At 32.1% G+C, this 25926-nt stretch overlaps 2 protein-coding genes across 2 annotated transcripts; both read left to right on the top strand.

The window, feature by feature from the left end:
* Positions 1 to 3476: 3476 nt before the first annotated feature.
* Positions 3477 to 5610, top strand: LOC145101439 (GDSL esterase/lipase At1g28590-like). Its single transcript, XM_079038642.1, has 5 exons — positions 3477 to 3896; positions 4292 to 4513; positions 4590 to 4738; positions 4826 to 5102; positions 5200 to 5610. Exons 1-5 carry the CDS (start codon positions 3635 to 3637, stop codon positions 5472 to 5474), a joined length of 1185 nt encoding a protein of 394 aa, XP_078894768.1. The 5' UTR covers positions 3477 to 3634; the 3' UTR covers positions 5475 to 5610.
* Positions 5611 to 23976: 18366 nt separating this feature from the next.
* On the top strand, positions 23977 to 25722 carry LOC145101438 (GDSL esterase/lipase At1g28590-like). The gene is made up of 5 exons (XM_079038641.1): positions 23977 to 24321; positions 24438 to 24659; positions 24794 to 24942; positions 25032 to 25305; positions 25407 to 25722. Exons 1-5 carry the CDS (start codon positions 24051 to 24053, stop codon positions 25649 to 25651), a joined length of 1161 nt encoding a protein of 386 aa, XP_078894767.1. The 5' UTR covers positions 23977 to 24050; the 3' UTR covers positions 25652 to 25722.
* The last annotated feature ends 204 nt before the right edge of the window (positions 25723 to 25926 follow it).

Below are 25926 nucleotides of genomic sequence, written 5' to 3'. Positions count from 1 at the left end.
GATATTGGGTTTGTCTTGTTTGTTTTTATGATTTCCTACTGATTTTCTAGAACCGCTAAAATGAGTGCAGTTCCTATAGTAGATGAGAATGACTTATTATTGGATACATACCGCCGAAGATAAATTCAATTCTACTTACTTCAGTGGAATTATATGATAGTATATGTATATCTTTCATGCATTTTTGTTAAAACTTATAAATATGGTTATTTTTGGCATTTGACCTTGACAGTGATATCACTGCTTTAGACATATACATAACATATGCCCATATTCACCTTAATGAACTCAACATTCATCAAGGAGGTTTTATTTTCATATCATTTCATCTGTCTAATTCCCCGACTTATGTAAGTTGTTATAAGTGCTCTTTCAGACATCTCTGTTTCACTCCATTACTTTCTTAAAGATCCTTTCCACTTAACTTATTTATATACATCTCTATTTTTTGTTAGAAAACATCAACCTTAAGCTGAAGCTAAAAAGATATAACAATTATAGGAAATCAAGAGTTGTAACAACACCTATGCTATTAAAATCTCATCTTTTCCGGGGAGCTTTTAAGATCATACATGATTCCTTTTCTTTTTCTTTTCTTTTTTGTTAGTTATTTAGAAGTATCTAACTTTCTTTTTGCTTGCTCAACTATCAAGGCCATGTATTTGCTGCTTTGATACTTGGTGGACTTGATGTCACAGGCCACGTCTCCACTCCATGTTTGTCAGATGAAGACCTTACTTTCCTTTAATGCTTGCTTGAATTTGGTACATATTAGTATGTATAAAAGGAGTGCATTGCTAGTAAGAAAAGGTTATTCTTTTGTTGCTGTCTCTCCCTTTTGTTGGCTGTTAATTTTGAGTTTTGCACCTCTCACTCTTCTTTATTTCTTGTAATTTGGTGCTTGAATTAAGACTTCATAAGCTGGTTCTCATTAAGGCTTATTTGGTATAATTCTTAATGACTTAAGAACAACTTAATAAAAGTGAAGACTAGCATGTTGAAGTGGTTTACTCTTGCTTAGTAGATACTTGTAGAGTGTTTCATCACTTCATCAACTTTCATCTCCCATGAGAATCAAAGTCTTCACAGGTTATAACACTTTTGCTTCTGTGATTGATTTAATATTTCCATGACTGCAAAATGATCATCGGTGATTATTCTAATTTTAAAGCTTTCGTTTCCGTTTTTAGCGTTTCTTGGATAAACATTTTTTAATACAACCCAACAATTGATATCAGATCCATTTTTGCAAGCTTGGTTTGATTATTAGATTATTTGGTATAATCTTTGTTTGGAAAACATGTATGGTTTTCTTTTTGTATGAAAATTCATACATATTTTCTATGACAATTCTATAATTGTTATTTTTTAGTGACAAAAGTTTACATACATTTGTTTTCACCAAAATTGTCTTAGAAAAACAATGTGTTGTTTTATATAATTTTGAGTATATATATGTATGATGTGCATAAACTAGTCATAGACCTCTTGTGACGTGTTTGTGTTGATTTGTTAGAATGGTTGTAATATTTATTTATTCATATGATATGTAATAATTAAATACATAAGTTTCATTTTGTTTATTTTTGTAAGTAATATATTAGTTTTAGAAATAGTTTATTTTTATAAAAATGTAACAAGAATTAAGATGGTGACCATTTTGAAGATCAAAAGTTTATAAACTTGATTTTATTAAAGTTTTATAAACTTTATAAACTTGCTACACTATGTTGAAGCAAATGGGAGCATAAGGACATTACAAGAAATTTTGGTCCCTTTATGTCCCTTAGGATTAAACTTGACATTTTTATTTTATGGTTGATTTATGCATATATGTTTTGCATGCTTGTGTTGTTTATATTTATGTTATAGTTTTTAGATTGTATTTCACATGCAAAATACTATTTTAAACATAAATAACATCAAAATGAGTTTGTTTTTAATGAAATTTATCTTTTAACATAAGATGGTAAAAATGTTTTAAAAATAAAATGAATTATCATTAGAAAACTAGCTAATGGTAAATTTTGTGATTAAAATTATATAAGTTTAAAATTGAGATTTTAATGACTTATCAAACTCCGAACCTTATTTTATAAAAAGAAGTTTTAGAAAAGAACATTGCTAAAATACGATTTTAAATAAAAGTATACCATGATTTATTGGATGTTTGCAATAACATGATATCATATGTTTTTTAAACTATAATTGTAAAAGCATCAAAAATCCGTTATTTAAACTCAAATCTATGCAATCCTATTTTCAAAGTTCGTAACTGTGATTGATTTTATGAGGTGTTTTGTTGCAGTTCGCATGAGCTTGAAAATGATTTTGACTTTTTCCCTTGCTGATCAAAGGTGGGTGTTGGTCATTGGCTAATTATTGGACTTATTTTGTAGCTTATTCTTATGGTTCGTATATAGTCACTAATAATACAATGAGGTAACCTGTTATTATTTACCACTGTTATCCCTAATAATTTGATAGATAACTAAACCAAAGAAAAAGAAGAATTCTGGTTCCTTACTTCTTTTGGTAGGTGTTTGTTTTGATGTCTTTTGCTAGGTGTTTCTTTTGTTGTTTTTATTAGACATAATTAACGAAATATAAATGTATTATCAAACAATAAAATCTCCCGCATAAAATTATATGGGTAACAAACAATACGATACAAAAAAAATCTCATTTTGTGGCGAAGCACGAGCATATATCATAGTTTACTCTAAACACAGTACTATTTAAAATAAGAATTAATATTATAAAAGATTTTATATATTGTGTTTTCTTACGGATTTTTTTAATTCTAAATAAGGCATTGTGTTTTTTTAATGATTTGGCTTTTAGTAGTTTATTTTCCGAAAAAAAAACTTGTTAAATGTGAGATTTTTTTTGAAAAAACAATCAAAATAAAAGTTAAAGGTTTTTTCGGGGAAAAAAAAGTTGAAAGTTTTTAAAAAAAAATAAAAGGCTTTTTTTTTCGAAAAAATAAAAATAGAATTGAAATTCAATCCGAAAAAATTCAATATATAAGGTATTTTATGATATTAATTTTTAAAAGAAATAACAGTTTTTTATATTTTACTGTATAAATAAAAATAGTGAAATGTGTTTGTTTAATTAACGGCGTTTTAAAAATCGTACCTACACCACTGACCACACCGCTCGCTTTATGAAGAGTACCACTTGCTTCATTATTTTCCATTTCTAATAAATAATATACGCATTGAATCTAGACTCACTTATTGTAGGGATAATATATTAAAACCACAAAAGTTGGTGAAAAGTTCCAAAAAGATCAGATTTAATATAAAAACATCAAAGGAGATGAGTAAGATTAATATGGATGATAATTTAGATTTAACTCGACCAAAATATCTTGATCTGTTTTTATTAACAAATATGGGTCATAGTAACAAGATAAATAATAACAGATTGTAAATAATCTTATATTTTAGTTTGCAATTAATTTGATGTGTAACAGATCTGATCTAATGAATATTATATTTTTATAATACGATTGGATAACTTGATAGATGTCCATGCTATAACTTTGGAACGAAAGGTGCAGCTGGAATGGAGGAATCGCCATTTTTCGACTCCTAACATTAGTGGAGTTGCTTCTTTTTCTTCTGATATGGCGTTTTCCTCCAATTCTTGGTCTATTACTTGCTTCTTAGTGATTTTGCAGCTGTTATCGAGTGGTAGCTTGTATGCTGACGGATGCTATACCTCCATCTTCAGCTTCGGCGACTCCCTAGCGGACACTGGCAACCTAAAACAATTGGCCTCCATATCCGATCAGGTCTTTTCGCTTCTTCTGCCGCCTTACGGAGAGAACTTCTTTGATCAATCCACCGGTCGTTGCTCCAATGGCCGCCTCATCATCGATTTCCTCGGTAACTTCTCTGTCCTCTCCCTACCTCTCTTCTCTACGTGAAAATCCTCAGTGCGAATGGTTATGGTTGATCCATAGAACAACCGGCGGCAGGATCTGAATCAATTGGACTAAGATCGAAACGCATTGCCCCAAAATATAATCAGTTTGACTTTAGTGATTTAAAATTCCAGTTTAAATGCGAAATCAGATCCAGGTTGTTTCGAAAAATCCACATGTGTAATGCTAACTGCGCACTAAAATTATCCTCAATCTCGGAGACTCATTATCTTTGTTCACAAGTTTCCGAAATTTTCTAAATCTTCATTATCGATACCTCTTTTTTTTCGTCCAGAAAATTCTCCATGTGCCTCGTGATTCGTGATTGACTTTTAGGTTTTTTCTTGGTTTTTGAAGCTGAAAGCCTTGGGTTGCCATTGCTACCACCGTTTCTGCACGACAAGGACAATGTGGTGACATGGGGACACGGAGTGAATTATGCTGTGGCGGGTGCGACAGCATTGAATTCATCAATTCTCGAAGCAAGAGGGATTGTTAATTCAATGACAAATGCATCTTTAGGAGTTCAATTAGAATGGTTTAAACAAACATTGCCTTCTCTATGCAACAGCGTTTCAGGTAACCAAGCTTTTGAATATGCTTCTACACCATATAATAAAGATTGATTGATTGATTGATAAGCAAGTATTGGCAGAATGTAGAAACTTAATCGCAAGTTCTTTGATCATAATGGGAGAGATTGGAGGAAACGATTACAACTATCCAATATTAGCAGGAAAACCGATCAATGAGGTGGAACCATTAGTTCCTCTTGTCATTGATACCATCATCTCAGCAATCAATGTAAGAACTAAGAACTAAAAAGTACTCAAATCATAAAAAACACAAAACTTCGACTCAATTTTCATTTTGAACGTATGATTTTGTCAGGAGTTAATCGATATGGGAGCTCAAACACTGGTTGTTCCAGGAAACTTTCCAATCGGATGCTCTTCAGCATATTTAACACTCTGTGGTTCTGAAAACAAGATAGATTATGATAACACAACTGGTTGCCTCATCAATTTAAACAAATTTGCAGAATATCACAACGAACTGCTGCAAACGAAATTAAATCACCTTCGAGAGCTTCATCCTAATGTCGTAATCATGTATGCTGATTACTACAATGCTGCCATGCAAATTTTCCTTTCTCCAGATAAATATGGTAAAGTAAAAGGCAAAAGCCAAAAGGGTCTTTCATCTTCATCTTTCATGTTCATATTCATTTTGGAATATGTTGAGGTGTTTATGAAATTTTGCAGGATTCACAAACGGGGCTCTGAAGGCGTGTTGTGGAGGTGGAGGGCCTTATAATGTGAACGCAACGATGGAATGTGGAGTTTCTGCGAGTGTTTGTGATGATCCGGATACGTATGTTAATTGGGATGGAATCCACTTAACGGAATCGGCATACAGAGTAATTTCACGGAGTTTATTTCAAGGGGCGTATACTACACCCCAATTTAATTCCTTATGTCCTGCTCCTACATCAACATCGACATTACAAGTTGGAAACGGATTATGGAATTCTGTCTAAATCCTTTTTATATACACATAAAATAAATGTTGTTAGCTTGTAATTTTAATGATTACCGGAATTACATGTCTTGTACTTTAATCTGGAATCGGTTCTAAATTCAAATGCCACTTGGAGTACAACTCGTTAATATGTATATCTCAAAATTTAAAAAGTTCTAATAAATCCGATAATCAAACATGAAATCCGACTATTGTTGTATTTTGAAGTTTCCATAAGCTCATCTAAACTCCAAGTTAAACTCAGGATGAAAGTAAGTAAGCTAGTGTTATACAATTTAGGGGAATTGATTTACTAGGGTAATTATTTTTTCGGTTTGTTCACGTCTGGGTAACGAAATTGTTGGAAGTGTTCATATATGACAATTATGACCAGCTATAGCAGGTTACATCCGGTCATAATGATCATATATAAACACTTTCAGCAAGTTTTTTTTTACCTAGATGTGTAAAAAAAAGTTTCCCAAATATAAACAAAAGGAAAATATAATTACCATGATAAGTTAATTTCCATTTTTATTTAGGTAGTCGATTGTAATTTTTACAATATTAATAAATTCACTTAAATTTTCTTAAAACAATATTTATAACAATTTATGAGCATTTAAACTTGTCACAAGATGTTGAAAGCCTTTTTTGTTAGCATAATTACCATATATATATATATATATATATATATATATATATATATATATATATATATATATATATATATATATATATATATATATATCATTGTTGTAAAAATCCCGACTAGGTCCCGATTAATCTCCGATTAATCCCTAGGCGTTACTCGACCGATTAGCGGGCGCCTAGCGGTTAATCGCTACAAACATTATGAGTGAAACAGTATAAAACGATGAAATTTTAATATTTTGAAGAAGTTTTATCTCAATGGAGTCTATTTGAGGCGTGATCAGTGTTGTATTAATCATATTAACCTATTTTGTTATGATATTAGTGGTATTTATGAACTTTGATATGATATTATTGATATTTAATTTTTTAAAATTCCGCAAATTAGCAATTAATGGTCCCCGATTAATCTCCGCCTAGCCGATTAATCGCTTAACCCCAGTCCACCGACTAGCTAACGTCGAGCGTTTTTTACAACCTTGATATATATATATATATATATATATATATATATATATATATATATATATATATATATATATATATATATATATATATATATATATATATATATATTACCGGTTTCCATCTATGATACTTTTAACCTCTAGTAAATTTTAATTTTTATATTTAATATCTTAAACAATAAAATTCTATAAGGTGTGTTTTTTTCCCTATCAAATCTAGAGTTTTTTCCTTTTTGTTTTTTGTCACAAAAGTAGTGTATTTTGAAAAGATAATTACCAAAATGGTATGGTTTTAAGAATATTTATCATTTAGGTTAAATTTTATAAAAAATCAAAATTAGAAGGTAAAATAGAAAAATTGACTTATCAGGGTAATTACTTTTTCGTTTTGTTCACAACTAAGTAACTTTTTTTTTTACATTTAGGTAACGAACTTGATGGAAGTGTTCACATATGACCATTATGACCAGATGTAACCTGCTACAGTCGGTCACAATGGTCATATGTGAACACTTCAAAAAAGTTCATTACCTAGATAATTGATAAAAGGTACTATCTTTGTATCCTTAATACCTGAGATACATAATAAGACTTAAGTGTTAGGATTTCAATGTTTTGTTGTGGTCAAATGTTGATCCTTAACTGAGTAGTTATAAAAGTCATTATCAAGTGTGATGTGAACTATGCAAGAGGCTTATGTAGTAAAGATGAGATTTGTTCCTCTTATGTGTTGAGAGCAAGACATCTAACACACATTACCCAAAGTTGAACAACAAATAAGATTGATTGCGATCCAAGTCTCATGTTCAACATGATGTATGTAACAAAGGGATAACTGATAAAATTACCTTATACATAAATTGTAGCTTTGAACTTTTGGGAATTGGATGTTGATGAATGTCATTATTCGTCGTGTGTTATTGGGGTAATGAAATGTTGGTAGATGTTCGCCACTGTCTATATCATTATATGACGAGCCTTGTGCAAATGGGAGATTGAGATGCCCAATAGTCATTATAGAATGATATTTTCCAATGACATATGATCATATAAGAATCAAGTTACTAATAATTGATTATTTATTAGCGAAATTTTGATTACTAAAAAATATCGACACTTGTATCTATTTGGAAAAATATTATTTTATGAAAATAATATTTTACCAACATATTAGGAATTATTGTTTCTAGGAAATAATAACAAAGAGAACAAAAAATAGTGAAATATCGTATGGTATGCTTATTAATGTTGTGCACAACATTTTGGGCACTTAGAGTAACCATTTAGTTACATCACAACTAGATAGTAATACCTTGAGTGACAGAAACTTCTTCCTTCTTGACTTTCTTGCATATTGTCATGAATCTCCAAGGGAGATCATAACATGCTTGTGGTCTTTTTTTCTTTCATGGCATACATTGTATAAGACCATACTTTGATAAGTTTAAATGGATGGAAATCATGTACAAATATGGGAGTATATAAATAAGAATAAGTAACCAAAACTAGCTAGTTTTTACAAGGTTTCTCTTATCTTTTCTCTCTATATGGGGTTGCCATATTTTCGTGATTTGATGCTTCATCATCTCTCCTTCTTCTTGAAGTTTGGTTCTAGAATTAAGAGCTTATATGTTGCTTCTCTTTAAGGTTTATTTGGTATAAACTCTTAAGGATTAAGAACAACACATATACAAGTGAAGACTAGCTTCTATGGTGATTTACTCTTGCTTGGTGGATACTTCTTGATAAGCTTTCCTTTGTTCCATCACCATAGATGCATCGATTTGAGCCTAAACACACTAGAATGTATATTTAGTTCTTTCAAACCATTACTCTAATACCAACTTGTAACATCCCAAAAACCGAGCATATAGATCGCCATTTTAAAATCAGAGTATGAAATTACTAAAAAGGTGGTTCTATCCATAACATTAACAAGCACAGTATCACTGGAAACCTCATGAAAAGAGAAAACTAAATCCTTGTTTTTAAAGAAGAGTCATTAAAGATAAACATAAGGTAGATGTCATGCAAAAAAGAGAATATCCAGACGTCCCAATCAAATGCGCTCCATGCCCTTCTGACCTAAAGAACCCGCAACTACAAACATAATGTAACATCCCAAAATTTAAGACCAAAAATTTCATTTTTAATTGAGTAATTTTAAAACCATTAGTATAAAAACATCCATCATTTCATCACGTATCAAAACCAAATTTTCAATAATCCAAAACATGTCATAATAAAACATCATCAAAGTATCACTCCCAAAGATCTTGTGTGCGGAAAACATAGTGTGATGTGTTGCGATCATGCCGAGTCCTTTCCTTTTGAAGAAGAAGTACCTAAAACCAAAACTGAAAACCGTAAGCACGAAGCTTAGTGAGTTCCCCCATCATACCACATACCATACAATACACATACTGCCTAGCATATCCGGGTGCTGGCCTACCCCTTTGGTCTGTTTCAACCAGTAACCGCCTAGCATATCAGGGTGTTGGCCTACCCTTTCGGTCTCTTTCAACTGATAACCGCCTTGCATATCTGGGTGTTGGCCTACCCCTTCGGTCTCTTTCAACTGGTTACGGGGACTATTTCACCGTTACCATCATCACATAATACCCTAGCATATATACATAAATCACATACTGCCTAGCATATCTAGGTGCTGGCCTACCCCTTCGGTCCATTCGACCGGTTACGGGGACTATTTCACCCCTCTTACCACTATCACTTAATACCGTAGCATACTAGCACATAAAAGCATAACAGATAGTGACATTCTAGAAAATTATCACAAAGACAATCATCTCTACTATATTCAGCTACTAGTGGATAGACATTGGTGCCTTCAACCCACTTCTAGAGGAAGGTAACTCACCTCGAATGCTGTAAAGTGGCTGAAAAATCTCCGGCTCTGAAATCAACCCAACTCAGTCCCTACACATAAAAGATTCCCTTAATTCCCCTTTCATACTCATAACTCCTTAAGGGTCGACTATGGTCAAAGTTAAAGTCAATATTCTGGTCAAAGTCAACATTCCGAGTGGACTCAAATCGCCGAGTTGGCCCTTCATCACGCCGAGTTCCATAAATCATAAAACCCTGACATCGCGATCCAACTCGTCGAGTTCCTCCTTATCAACAAAACTGGGACTTGTCAAATCAACCCCTCGAGTCCATCCTTGAACTCATTGAGTTCTTCCTTTTAACAAAATCGAGACACTTCGACTCAATTCTTCGAGTTCCTCTATGGACTCGTCGAGTTCTTCAGTCTGTTAAGCTTTCTTAATGTATTAAACCATCATTCTTCGAATCTAAGTCCCATATTCCAAATCTGGTTCGGAAACACACCTAGGAGGGTAAAGTTTCCAACTTTACCCATTAAAACCCATCTTAGAAGAAATGAGCTCCAAACCTAAATCAAAATGGCTTAGATCCAATTCCAAAAGCCATCAAAACTTCAAGTATAAGGTCATAAATCTGGACTCTAGGGACGATTTGGTCACATAAAGTTCCTATCTTTACTTGCATGCATGACCTACTTGGCTTAAAAGACCAAAAAGATAGTCTAAAAGTTGCATGAGAGTATGGGACTTCCATGGCCATATACATAGTGATGATAAGTATCTCATCGATTCTCTCAGCAGATACACAAATCATTACCCACATATTTTTATTTAATTACTTGCGATTCAAGTAAACAGAGTGTGTCAGGTTGGGAAACCTAGTGAGTACATAGGGTTTTCAACCCCCTATATTATAATTAACTTGTTATAATTCACATCAAATAAATAACCCAATTACCCATTTCCATTATTCTCACTTCCTGGTCCTATATGATAATCTCAAAGGATTTATCCTAAAGGATCTCTAAGTGAACGATATTGCCTCGATGATTCCTTAACGACATGTGCTAATAAGAAGATCATGGGGCGAACAAAGTACCCACATGAATAATTCATTCATACCTACAGTTTGTAGTCCGTATGGGGTTCCTTAACATCTACAGGCCGAGGACTTGCCCATGTATAGTTCAGTAACACCTACAGGTCATAGACTTGTCCGTGTACAACTACCCAATTCCTACAGGTCGTAGACCTATCCTCAAAACAATTTATTAACACCTACAAGTTGTAAGCCTGCCCATGTATGATTTATAAATATCTACAGGTTGTGTACCTACCCATGTTTGACCTGAATTGACTTATAATAGTTTGTGGTCATTATCAATACCCTACTAGGTAACTGCATTACTAATCTTGGAGTACTATAAAAGTCTCAACCTCTCTCCATTATTTTAATTTTTCTTTACCCTTTGCTACTCCATACATTAAAAGTATATATATATATATATATATATATATATATATATATGGTTAAATAAAATTGGCTCATATAATTTCATCTAACACGGAAGATTCCAGTAACATATAATAGGCACACATAGTACTTAATTATCTAAATACGTTTTATCTATGTGTAAGATGAAAGTAAACATGCACTCACCTGACTTAGGAGGGTGATTGGACAATTAGGAAGCACTCCGCCAAACTCCTAAACTTTTCTTCTTATGTGACCTAGATACGAATGTCACTAAGTCTTAGTCTTATATTCCTGGATACTAATGATAGTCTAGATTCCTTAATAATCCCAATGTCTAAATAAAGATCTATCAAGTAAGGAGAAACCAGGTAGGATCATATCGGAGGTAGGGTCCGTTTGCTATACAAAGTATACTGTTTGAAAATCCCACTTTAAACACCTCACTAAATCCAGCCTAGACACCATCCCCGTAAGTAGATTAATCAGTATAATAACTTGTAATTACTAGTAAATCTTACCGATATGTTCATAATAACGACAATGACTATAATTAAAAGTTACACTTGGATAAAATAAGTGTAGCTTAACTTATAGAGTAGACCGGTGAAAATTGGGTATTAAGCGGGTAGAACTCTGACTCAAGAACTCCTAATTGTCGGCTATCTGATACCACTGGGCTTTGCTATGGGGTCGGGAACTCGAGAGTACCTGGACTAATAGGTGGAAAGAGCTCCAGAGGATTCGGGTGGAGTTGGGATGAGAAATGAGTTGAAACTCGAGGGTTTATATAGGCTTGAAAATGGTGTGTGTTGCGCACCATGTCCCCTGTTGGCCGGACATCTAGTCAAAAGTGCTGACGTGTCGTTTTTTGCGTGGTGTCATGTGTCATATTATGAGGGGAGTGACAGTGCGAGCTATGCAAACTGTCTGTGTGTGTGTGGGTGCACGTGAAAAAATCTAAAGTCTTATAAAATTCATAACTAATTCATATGAGATCTGTTTTCGATTGGTTTTATATACATGTGTAGCTATCGACTAGATCTACAACTTTCATTTAGACTCGTCAGCTAATTTTGACTTTATTTTTAAAATTATATATTTAACAGGATTATATTCATTTAGATCTCTCTTTGTATGAGAAATCTCTCCAAGAATGGGAAATCTCTCCCAAATCTCTCCAAGAATGTGAAATCTCTCCCAAATCTCTCTTCGTATGAAAAATCTCTCCAAGAATGTGAAATCTCTCCCAAATCTCTCTCCATATGAGAAATCTCTCCAAGATTGTAAAATCTCTCCCAAAATCTCTCTCAAAACCCCTTTCGGTTTATTTTGATCATTTGAGGGCATCCCGGTACTTGGCATGATAAGAAACCGCTCAAGGAGGGGTAAAATCTAGGAAAAAGACCCCTTGGGACCGAAGCCTCCCCTTAGGGGCCAAGTCCCTCTTGAACCGAGGTCTAGAGTAGAACCGAAGCCCCAGGAGAAGCCATCCGGAGCCGCAGCCAAGGAGGCCGACCGCAGTCAGCGAGCCGCAGCAAGCCGACCGCAGTCAGCGAGCCGCAGCACCTCGCCTCCGCGACCAAGACCAAGCCACTTCGGATTTGGGCTGCTGATGACCGAGCCTTAGCACCTCCGGTCCTGAACTTCGGATTTCAGCATATTCTACCCGGTTTTCAATATTTTTAACATTTTAAGCCCGTTTTTCATCCTTTTAACGCGAGATTTTCTCCAGAAATCATATTTTAACATATAAGACCCTAAATATTCATAATATAAACATATTTTGATGAAAATATTTATTTAAGAATAAAATCTATTAGGTGAGATCATGAGGTGGAGTGTGGATCTTGCCATAATATTTGACACAAACAACCACCCCATTCCCATTCCTTTGACCAACTATGGTCCTCCCCACCACTCCTAGTCACTTCATGGTCCTTTTCCACTCATTTTTCCAGCAAACTCTTACCCAAAGAGCTGGGAAATCCTCTCTCTCTCTCTCTCTCTCTTCACTTTACTCATTTCTCTCATTTCCACCCAAATCAAACACTACTCTTCTCTCAAACATTCTCCCTCAAGTTCTAGATTCAAGGCTGATCATTAAGCTTTCTTACACTCTTGGTAAGTATAATTCATCCTCTTTATGATTATTACACTCCCCTTTACTCATATCATAGAATGCTTACACAAATTCCACCACATTCATGTTAGATCTTCGAATCTTCAAGTGATCCTTCAAGTGTTCTTGAGTTGAACACTTCTCATCTTCAACATTCACCCACTGAAATCACTCAAGGTGAGTTCATACCCTATATGTTCATGTTTTCTTAAGTTTTAAGGGGGGAATACAAGTTAAAACACCAAGAACACAACTAAACTTATTTAACAGCCATCATCAGAAAAGTTCAACTCCATTCACAAACTGTTTTGGGCAACTTAAACATTTTAGTTTTCAAAACTGTTTTAGGTGCAAGTAGTTCCAGTTCTTAGCTTTAAAATGAATACTTGCACATCCCCATACAAATTTTCTACGATTTATGCTGATTTTTACAAAACAGCCTATCACTTTAAGAACAAATCCGGACCAGTCTGTGAATATGGACATTTTAACACAAGTTAAAGACTCCCAAAAATCATGATAAAAATTTTGAATGAACTAGACACATTTTATAAACTCTCAGAATTTACGGATTCAGTTTTCGACTTTGTATGATTTTTCTAAAGCAACGCAGAAAAGGTTAAAAACTAGTTACCAGCTTATAACTTTCATAACACTTTGTATTATGTTGAGCAAAGTGTATAACAATAAGTTCTAAATATTGAATGTGTTTTCTTGTTAGTTTATCATCATAAACTAAAATTTAGACATTCATGATAAGATTCTTCATTCATTTAGAACACATATATTAAGCTACAATAAGCATAGTTTATGGATTCATAGCACTAATGTATTTTCATAAAAGAGTTCTTATACATTACAAACGTTTTGGGTAAACTATAATAGGTATAGTTTATGTATCATTTACTTCAAACTTATTTATCAAAGGTTTTCAGTTTAGTTCACGTAAATCTGTTAATGAATAAATTTGTGAGTCATTCGCTTCGGGTTACTTCCAAAGTAACCAAGTCAAAAAGTCCTGTAAATTGTAACCAAAGTCTCTTGTAGGGAGAACATGATAGTTGTGTATAAATCTATATTGGGTTTGACAAACCCACACCAGAGCTGCTTGCAACAGCTAGACCGGCAGGTCTGTGGTGACAAGTGTCATTTAACGGCGACACCTGAAGAACGTCGTATTACGGGGCCATCTATGTCAAGTATGGTTATGATAGCTCACATGTGGTATTAACAAATCATAAGATTTACGGGTTCTACTTTTAAATTAGCGAGTTATGTCGATTTAGCTCATAGAAATTACCTTAAGTATGGAAAAATACTTGTACGCCTTCATATCAAAAAGGGTTTTATGTCGATTTAAAATCACTTTTTACACCAATAATTACAGATTTTATTGTATACTTTCGGTCTTGGTATTTAAGACTGCACATCATTCATTACGGGATTCTTCTCAAAATAAAAAGGGTTTTACGCCAATTTAAAACCACTTTTATATCTTTAAGTATGACAAATACTTTTTCATTCCCGGTCCTGGTATTTAGGACCACATAACTTTTATAAGGAAAATATTGGATTTTTCTTGGTAACATACAACTCATTACAAAGATCGATTTTCAAACTCTTAATATCAAAAGCTTATGAACTCACCAACCTTTGTGTTGACACTTTTTCAAAACAACATGTATTCTCAGGAATTCAGTGAAACAGGAAAACCACGTTTTGAGGATGGGACGATAAATCGTCAAAAAGTTCATTTTGTTATCATAATATAATTGATTTGAATCATGTAAACATATACTTTGGTGTAACTTTTTCAATTATATTTATGATGGTCGTATTTACTTTGAGCACTATTATACTCGTTGTTGTGATACTATACATTTAGTCCTCCACCTCCGGACGTTTCTGCCATCCTTGGTTTGGGGGTGTGACATAGGGTTAGGGTAAGGGGTGATTGGAGAAGATGGAGGTTGACAAATGACCTAGTTCTCAGAGATAATGCCTTTAAATACATAATAAACTCTAAAAACATAGGCTCGGGCTGAATAGAAGTCGCGTCGTGAGGCCTCTTCAGGTCGTGCTGCGAATGGCCTATTCCAGCAAGGCCCAAAACCAATTTAAGCCTAAACGACCTTACAACCCAAAACTTAACCTCTTAACCAAAGTCATATACTCTTAGCTCCAAATCCTTATTCCTTTAAGGTCTATACTTCGTCCCTTAAGAACCGAGACCTTATCTTGATTAAATTAAAGTCCGATTGTTCAAATAAGGAAACATCCCAAAACCAGATGTTACATCGAAAAATAGGTAGTACTAGGGATGGAAACGGGTCGGGGATTGGGCAGTGTTTCACATCCCCATCCCTCGTCCCTGAGTCTCCTATCTCATCCCCACCCCCATCCCCATCCCTAGCGGGTGTGGGAATCGAATCCCATCCCCTTTTAAAATTGGGCATATCCTTGGTCCATCCCCGACCCATCCCCAATCATATATGTTGACATTTTTCATATTACAAAAGCTATTTTTTCATACATTAAATCACAAACAATGTAGTAAATTCTTTATTAACGCAACTAGTGTATCGATGAAAAAACAAGAATTGATTAGTTTGTATATAGTTTAATAACTAAGAATTAGAATAACAATACTAATTTCTTACATTAACTTCTTAAATCTACCCTAATAAATGAAAATGATTTTGCCACATGTCCTCTTTTAATGCATTATGCCACATGGCATTTTATGGTTATTTTTATTTTATAACTAGTTTATAACTCGTGGGCACCACGGATTAGAAAGGTAAAAATAATTTTAGTTAAATTATAAGGTAATTATTGAGCTATGATAAAAAAAAAAATTTAATAAATTAGGCGATAGATATTATAAATAATTTTTTTATTGATGTGTTTGATATGTGTAAAATGGAGGAGTGAATTAGTGAAAATTTAATTAATGAGGAAAAACCTTAGAATGATAAGTGGCAAATAGTTAATGTGAATCTCTAATTGATTGACATGTGACAAATGTGCTACTCTTTTATTAGGTAGGGAGATTATTGAGCTATGATAAAAAAAAAGTTAATAAATTAGGCAATAGATATTATAAATAATTTTTTTATTGATGTGTTTGATATGTGTAAAATGGAGGAGTGAATTAGTGGAAATTTAATTAATGAGGAAAAACCTTAGAATGACAAGTGGCAAATAGTTAATGTGAAGCTCTAATTGATTGACATGTGACAAATGTGCTACTCTTTTATTAGGTACTAGGTTACAACCCGTGGAAACCACGGGTAAAAAAGAAAAATAAAATGGACACGTGTCATTTGATTATTGGTTCCGGTAGATGTTGCCCTAGTTATTTGTTTTCCATAGAACTCATTCCTATATATATATATACACACACATGTATGTTCTAGCATTCCCAACTTTCAAAAAAATATGAAAATTCATTTTTTTATTTACCATGTTTCCTTTAAAATGATGTATTATTGAGTTGTATACACCTAAATATGCATCTATCGTAAGCATAAACATTAAAACAACCATCTTATTATAATTTTTGCTTGATATTATCTTCCTTGCTATTACGCTTCTTTCCTTTTTCTCCGAAAAAAAGCAAAGGAGGCACATTCCTTAGCTTATAGAGAGAACTTGTTCTTCTTCAAGAACATCTTTAATGATTACCTACACAAACATAAGAATACATGTCAAACAAAAAATAAGTAAACAAATCTGAACCAAAAGGTTTTGACCTTTTAGGTCCACATGAATGACAAAAAAATATGAAATAAAGAAGAGTGAAATATGGATTAAGCTTCTTCAGTCTTCTTATTAAATAATCTTCATATACATTAACGATTATTTCCATATTTATCTCTCTATAATATTTAAATAAGCATAAAAAATTTGAACTTAGGAGGAAGCGGCTATATAAGATGTGTTCAAAGTTACATATGAACAATTCAGATTTGGAGATTTATTGCGATTTAATTGTTGATTCTATGAAAGACCAAAAATCAAGCTACAAAAGGGTGATTCTTACCGGATTTCATGCACCAAGAGTTTAAAGCATGAGAAGGGCAAAATCATACGTACTTCACTTTGTAAATTTAGGCGGGAAAAAAACTTGGGAAACTTTAAATATTAAGAATAAGTAGGTATTTTAAATATTAAAAATTTATTTTTCAAAATAACAAAAATATTCATAGTTCATAAAATAATGGGAAACTTGTGCGATGGGATTAGTTTCATTTCCAAAAATTGCATAATAAATTGAGAAAAAAACCAATTATTTGCATCCATTATCGAGTCATTAATTTTGAAAAAGAAAACAACATTAAAAAGGATACATACGTGAATATCTAGAAGCATGTATAGATCAAGCTTGTTATCTATAAAAACTTCCACATCTAATTGTTAGTTGTTCCATTGGAATTGTGTCTTTGCTTGTCTCTATTCGATTCATCGCCAAATATGTTAGACATTAGGCATTGGAAATTGACTATCATAAAAACCAACAATAAAAAGTATAAATACTAACTTGAGTAATTCGACCTACTGTTCAAGAGAATTTCTCAATGATTGATTAGAAGGGAAACTTATAGAAGTTACCATTTTAATACAGAAATTATAGAAAAATTCCTTTAAAGATGGAAACTTACAAAAATTAGCCTTTAAATGCAAAATAAAATAAATAACCTTTCAAATACAGAAATACCCGAAATAACCCTACAAATGCATAAAATGAAAAAAAATATATATACACATTAAATGCAGAAAATTACAGAAATTATCCTTTTAATGCAGAAAATGATAGAAATTACCGATTAAAATGCAGAAAATTACAAACAATTACCCTTTAAATGTATAAACTTACAGAAGTTACCCTTTTAATGGAGAAAAGAAAACAGAAGTTACTTTAAATGAGACAAATTACAAAAACTACCCTTTAAATACAAATAACAGAAATAACCCTACAAATGCAGAAAATGACAACAATAACCCTTTAAATACATAAAATGACCGGCTTCAACTTTGACAATCCATAATTTTAATGACATGTTTTTGACCTCTTAGAAGTTGTAGTCATAGTAAAACAACATTGAATTCTTTAAAATCATTAAATTAGTTATATATTAAAACAAAAATGTAATACACGGTTGATATTGTTTTTTCTTCATTGTCTTTGAAAGCTCTGTTAACCAAAACAGACAAAAAAAATGTTGAATATAACAAAATTGAATATAGAAAATTTAGATTCTTGGTCAGTCGTCTAAAATGAATCCATACCAAGTGTATTTAACTCTTATATCCGATCAAGCCCAGAAATTGGAATAGTCTCGTAGTCTGCCAAAAAAGTATTGCATTAGTCTTCTTAGGGAGAGAGAGCCCTAAATGGAATCGAGGGAACAGAACTACTGATACATGTTATATATGTGGTCAATAAGACCACAAGAAACAACACAACCAGACATAAAACACATATTTTGGAGACAAATTGCATACAAACCGATGTTTCCGTCGAGCTGCAGCAGAAAAAGAAAGATCAAACCAATGTTTTAACATTAGTATCAACTGAAGTAGAAAACATGGAATGAAATCAACAACATAACCTTGCTCGATCTATCCTGAATCGAAGTCCTTAGCTAAAATGAGCTTAACTTAGGTTGAGCTCTGCATCTTCAAAAGTCAGTGGTTGCGGTGAACGGTGGCAATGATAGTCTTTCAGATAGTTAAATGTGATTATGTTCTTTGCCAAAAAGAAAAAGGAAGGGTAATACACTCCACGAGAAAGCAAAGCCATGAGACTGAATTTAAAAACAAAAAACCTATAATTTACTAAATAGTAGATATCAAGCAAAATATAAGATTCGACTACAAAATAAAGAGACAAAGTATAATGAATTACACTTATTTTTGGAATTGGTTTAATGTTTATTCAAATTGAATGGCACCTTCAAATAGCATCCTTTCTGATTCTGACTATCACACCAATCATCCTTCTTAGAAGCTGCAACAACACCATTCATAGAATATGAGTGAATCAATCAGCAATATCAAGGGCGATTCAAATATCTACATCTTAAATCCATATTATGGGTGATTACAAAACTTGAATCCACGAATTTAAGTTGGGCATATCAAAGAAGATTTCCATCTTATATATCGGCGAATTGCATTTTAATTTACATTCCTGAATTCTTGGGCACAGCTGTTATATCATTTAAACCATTTGATGCTGATTTTAAGGAATTAAAGATGTGATCCGCTAATTGATTTCTCATTAAAGGGTAAAATTGGTATTCCATTTTGCAAAATTTTGAGCTGAGAAGATGCCACGTGGACAAAGAAGGATTGTTTTATTAGAATAGAGATATGTAGCTATTTCACTCATGATCAGTTATATGTAGCTATTTCCCGGTGTCACAAATAAAAAAGGTTTGAAGGTATTCATATGTGACACGGAAGGTTGTTCAACTAATAAAACAAAAAATATTGTCTACAAAGAGGTCTTTCAACGATTATAGATATTTATCAATTTCAGTGTATCTTCTATATATTTCAATAATACCAATAGCCATAATTTTTTTAATCATTATGCAATATCTATAGACATTTGTATGTTTTTTTATGGTTCCCTACGTTTAACACGAGTTATAATTTAATTGTGAGTGTAATAGTGTTTTATACCCATGACGATTTATTTGAGTATGAGATAAATATCCTAAGACTAGTTTATAACCCGTGGGCACCACGGATTAGAAATGTAAAAATAATTTTAATTAAATTATAAGGTAATTATTGAGCTATGATAAAAAAAAATTTAATAAATTAGGCAATAGATATTATAAATAATTTTTTTATTGATGTGTTTGATATGTGTAAAATGGAGGAGTGAATTAGTGGAAATTTAATTAATGAGGAAAAACCTTAGAATGACAAGTGGCAAATAGTTAATGTGAAGCTCTAATTGATTGACATGTGACAAATGTGCTACTCTTTTATTAGGTAGGGAGATTTTCCAATTGGCAATTTCTTCTTTTTTTCCTTTTCTTAATATTGAAAACCAAAGTTGTCTAAATCTCAATATAGGTAACGTATGTTATATATGTTATGTATTGATTGTATTAAAATCTCCGAATAATTGCTATACTAACATACAATTCCTTCCTTTTTAAATCCATCATATCATTTATCTATTCCTCAAATCCACAACTAAGCTTTGATAAAAATTCCAAAATTATACACTTTTGAATGAAAGGAACTAAAACTGTGATATCAATCATGCTATTGTGTTGTTGTTCAAACCTTTACTCTGAATAATCAAAATCGACTCCACCACCATCTACACAAGGTTAGAAAATCATTCGGATTTAATGATGGCCTTCTTTTGCAAAACAGTTTATTATTGAATAAATGCAAAGTTTATGTATTTTTCTTATCTTACCTTTGCATTTGTCCCTGTTGATGTAAGTCTACTATTTGAATCCTTTTGTACGTCGTAATGCATATATGGTGTTCGATAGCATGCCTCAAAGAAATATGGTCATTGACATTTTAATTATTTGATTTGGTTCTAATTTACTGCTTCGTCCCTGTTGATAGAAAAGTTTAACTGGTGTGGTAATTATGTCACTAAGTTAACTTCTTATGTGCTTACCATACATACGTGGCAACTCTTCCCATGCCCTTAAAAATATGTGGTTGCTAATATGAATTATAGTTGATGAAATTCATAAAGAATAACAGTAATCCCTCAAGTAATCTGAAAGATTGAAAAAAAAATATGATGTCCTTGGTTCAATTCAGTTGATTTATTTGTTTTATGAAAGTTGAATTTTGCAATTTTTACTTCCACATTTATACCCTTTTGGTCATATATTTTTGAGTTTGTTTTGATTGCAAATCAGTTGAAAGAGAAGTTGGCGTATATTGTGATTGATTTTAACCAATAATTGCAGAAATCTAATACTTGCTCTACTGTGGACAAGAGCTTTGAGTTGCCAGAATGGCAGGTTTTATACTATTGGGAATAACGTTTCAGTTGCCCAGATGTTTTGTTCCAGCAATTGATGATCAGAATGGAAGGTGTTGGGATTCATGATACGACTATAATTTATGATTCTTTGATGCCCCATTTGCCTAGATCATGGTTCTCTTACTCTTATACAAATTTTCCTTGCTTAGTCCGGAATTGGACCATTTTGCCCCTAATATTTCATCATATTTGTTGTGTTTTTTCTGTTGATCAGGTTCTTTTACTTAGAATTAACTAGATTGTGGATATCAATAAAAAAACGGAAGCATGTAAAAAATTAAGGAAAATGACAATTCTTCTTGCAATTTTATATCAACGTACTATTTTAGAAGAACATTTTTAAATGTAACATTCAAGAATCCAGTAAAGTGACCAAACTTTGGTCATAATGGGACTGTTATTGTCTTTCTATGGATATTATCTTAGATCTTAATGGGACTCTTATTGTCTTTCTATGTCATTTTATGGGTTTTTCTATTTTATTAAATTCCACATAATATTTTAATGTAATAATTGCAATAAATGTAGTAATAAATGAATATTAATTTCAATTTCAAAATTCCCAAAATTAAAACTCTTTAGTTTCTTTTCATTATTTAAATTATTTATTTAAACTTAAAAGATAAAAAAACATTTCCATTATAATAAATTATTATTTTGTTTATATTCTTATAAATTCAAAACTCTCAAATATTTTGATATTTATATTAATATTATTTTTTTGAATTAATCCATATAATATATGAGTCTCACATCTAGTTGTATAATATATTAATATTAACTAAATAAAATGTAAGTATACCATTAATTTACGTTGTTTAATAACCAAAAATTAGAATAAATAGAGAATAAATATCTTGATTACGTCGTTTAATAGCAAAAACTAGAAAACGATCGTCTTCCCAAGCATACGACCAATGAAAATCACTCAAAGTTGAGCTTAGGAAACATTAGTTTTAACTAACTTTTCATAGTTTACATACCATACCAAATTATAATACAAATTATAATAGATCATGGATGCAAAAACTACAATTTAATCCTAAAAAATGGAACTACATATTATAGTGTCCGATGCACGAATATCTTCTTATTAAATAAATACGAACATATTATCTGACGAGTGTATAATATATGTAATACATAACATACAACAAAAACAAAGCGGGGATGGAGTGGGTTGGGGAATACAATACCCGGCCCCGACCCCTCCTCGGTTTCTAGCTATATTGGGATTCCCGGCTCCATATCGTATTATCGTTCTTTTTTGATTTGATTACTTTTATAACATTTATCAACTTATCCTACTATTAATGGATTTTGCTTATATATAAAAAATTGTATTTAAGGGGCCATTTTTATTTTTCATGTTAGACCCTTAAAATCAACAAGACGTCCCTATTTGGCAACATGATAACAACATATCTTTCTCATGTATGTATATGTTTAAATAACCATCCCGACCGAAAGTAGGATACCTGAAATATAATTCGATGGTATCATTTACATTTTCAACCATAAATTACCATAATGATCCGTACACAACAATTTTTCTCCGTACACAACAATTGGTGTTTTAAAATGTTGTATTGTACAACTATATGATGCATGAATTGTTGTGTATGGTAAAAAACTGTTGTGTACGAATAATTTCATTTTTTTTAAAACAAGCTAGAAGGCAAAAGTGGTAAAATAAGGGGGCTTTCATATTGAATTGATTGTACACTTATTGTGAGTGTTTATAACATTTACTAGTATTGACATTAAGGAATTCATGTTTTTTGAATAAAGAAATGATTATTCTTGATTATAAATTTTTATAAGTTTAAAATAACAAAATTATCGACAATCCGATATTTAAGTCTTAATACTCATTATATCGTATGCTACTAATTCAATTTTAACTTACATTTAATTTAATGTGATAAGAAGAAATTTTAATAGTTCGAATAAATTCGATCAGTACCGATCCATTGATTATAAAATAATGTCCATATATTTTTATGGTAAAACAGACCAAACATATATAAAAATAAAATAAACAAAAGTATTTTGTAGTTCAACAAAAATTCATATTACTACAAACAAAAAGTACACAAATTACCTAAAACAATACATTTGTTCATGAAGAAAATTTGTTATTTAATAATTGTCAATACTAGTTGTTCATGAAGAAAATCTACCCTAATAAATGAAGGTTTTTTTGCCACTTGTCATACTCTCATTCAATTTGTCACATGTAATTTTATGGTAATTTTACATTAACTTTTATTCTACTTGTCATTTTATGGTTTTTCTATTTTATTAAATGTCAAATATTATTTAAATCTAATAATAAATGTATATCAATTTCATTAATGGACTTTCCTTCTAATTTCAAAATTACTAAATTAAAGTTTCATTAATTTCATTTATTTATTTATTTAAATTATTTGTTTAAATTTAAAAAAGAAAAAAAAACACTTTAATTTTTATAATTCAATATTTTTCTCACTTTTCTTATAAATTCAAACTTCTCAAATATTTTAAATTTTATATTAATTTTTTTTAAATAAACTCATGTAATACATGGGTCTCATACCTAGTCTGTTATTTAATAATTGTCAATACTAGGCAGAAATCGAAGTAAATACATATATTATTTAAGTAAAGAAGGATAAAACCTAAATTAAATATGCAGCAAAATCTGTGATTTGAAGCAAATACATATATTTATAAGTTTTTAAAATGTTATGGGTGGAATTGTTTGTTTAAACAAATATTTCTAGAGGCATTAGCATTATATTGAGAAACACATGTTAAAATGGCCAAGAGATTTTACATTTTTTACAAATAAAATGAATAACATGTTATTTTCCTTTTATATGTCGGCTATATAACGCGCGTACAAAGGGAACTCGAAATGGATATATAAGACATGCCAAAACTTTGAAAAAAAAATTCAGAGCTTCTTCTTTCTTTTTGAACAACTCCGGAGCTTATTCTATAATGGCGTTTTCTTCCATTTCTTGGTCCTTTACAATATTTTTCATAATTTTGCAGATGTTAATCATGTTATGGAGTGGTAGCTGGCATGCTAATGGATGCTATACCTCCATCTTCAGCTTCGGTGACTCCCTAACAGACACCGGTAACTTAAAACAAGTGGCCTCCATAACCGACGGGTTCTTTCCTTTTCTTCAGCCGCCTTATGGTGAAACCTTCTTTCATAAACCCACTGGTCGTTGCTCAGATGGCCGACTCATCATTGATTTTCTAGGTAACTCCTCTTCCTCTATGTGTGTGTAAATAATACTATCTACTAAACGTTTCTAGGAAGAAAATAATGCATGCACTTGGTGAATGACTACATTGTTTTTTGGTTTAATTATGAAGCTGAGAGTCTCGGGTTGCCATTGGTACGACCATTTCTGCATGACTGTGACAATGTCATTGAGCCGGGACAAGGAGTTAACTATGCTGTGGTGGGCGCGACAGCATTGAATTCATCGTTTCTTGAAGCAAGAGGAATTGTTAATGATTTGACAAATGCCTCTTTAGGAGTTCAGTTGGCATGGTTTAAACAATCATTAGCTTCTATTTGCAGCAACGTTTCAGGTAACCAATTAAGCAGTTGTAGTCTATACTCTATACAACAAGGTTCTACAATATACCATATTTGCAGCCATATGGGTGGAATTATATCACTTGATATTAAATTAACATTGTTCAGTGTTTTTAATTGTTGGCAGATTGTAGAAACTTAATTGGACGTTCTTTGATCTTAGTTGGAGAGATTGGCGGAAACGATTACAACTATCCGATAACAGATGGAAAACCCATTGATGAGGTCGAACCATTCGTTCCTCTAGTAACTGATACCATCGTCTCAGCTGTCGATGTAATTAGAAGCCACTCAACTCATACAAAACACATTTTAAATCATCAACATCAACATCACGCCCAAGTTAAAATGTCTTTCAAATACAGGAATTGATTCAGATGGGGGCACAAACACTGGTCGTTCCAGGAGAATTTCCACTTGGATGTTCTTCTCAATATTTAACAATACGTGGTTCCGAAAGTGAAGAGTATGATAGCACAACAGGCTGCCTCATCAAGTTCAATAAATTTGTCGAATACCATAATGAACTGCTGCAAACGAAACTAAATCAGCTTCGAGAGCTTCATCCCAATGCCATCATCATCTACGCTGACTACTACAATGCTGCCATGCAATTTATCCGTTCTCCAGATAAATTTGGTGCATAATATATATGTGTTCCGAAACTAACTTGAATCATTTTCTGCATCTCAAATATTAATGTGATTTCATGTCTATATTGTCCATTAATGACATTGTAGGATTTACAAATGGTGCTCTGAAGGCATGTTGTGGAGTTGGAGGTCTGTATAACTACAACAAATCATCTCAATGTGGATTGCCGTATGTGCCTGTGTGTGATGATCCGAATACGTATGCTGTGTGGGATGGAATACACTATACAGAAGCAGCATACAGAATAATTTCCGATAGTTTATTTCAAGGGCCATACACTTGGCCCCAGTTTAATTTGGTGTGCCCATTTCATTCGGTGGCGAGCTCATAGGAATATGTATGCTAATATGTAATCTAGATATTTGCTCAAATCCTCCTTAATAAATAAAGAACTTTTTGCCACTTGTCATCTTCTTAGACATTTGTCCACATGTCATTTTCTTATAATTTAGGTTTTCTTTTTACATAGTCTAGAAAAATTACACCCTGGATTTTTTAAATAAGGAAATTTTTTCAGAGTTAAAAATATTGATTCCTAATTTACGGGGATTAATTTTGTGGAATTGATTTGGAGGAATGATTTGGGCAATTTTAAATGAATATAAG

The sequence above is a fragment of the Lactuca serriola genome, chromosome 4 (assembly GCF_051521515.1).
Source record: "Lactuca serriola cultivar US96UC23 chromosome 4, Lser_US96UC23_V15, whole genome shotgun sequence".
In the NCBI taxonomy this organism is placed as follows: domain Eukaryota; kingdom Viridiplantae; phylum Streptophyta; class Magnoliopsida; order Asterales; family Asteraceae; genus Lactuca; species Lactuca serriola.
This window is presented reverse-complemented; position numbering and strand designations above follow the sequence as displayed.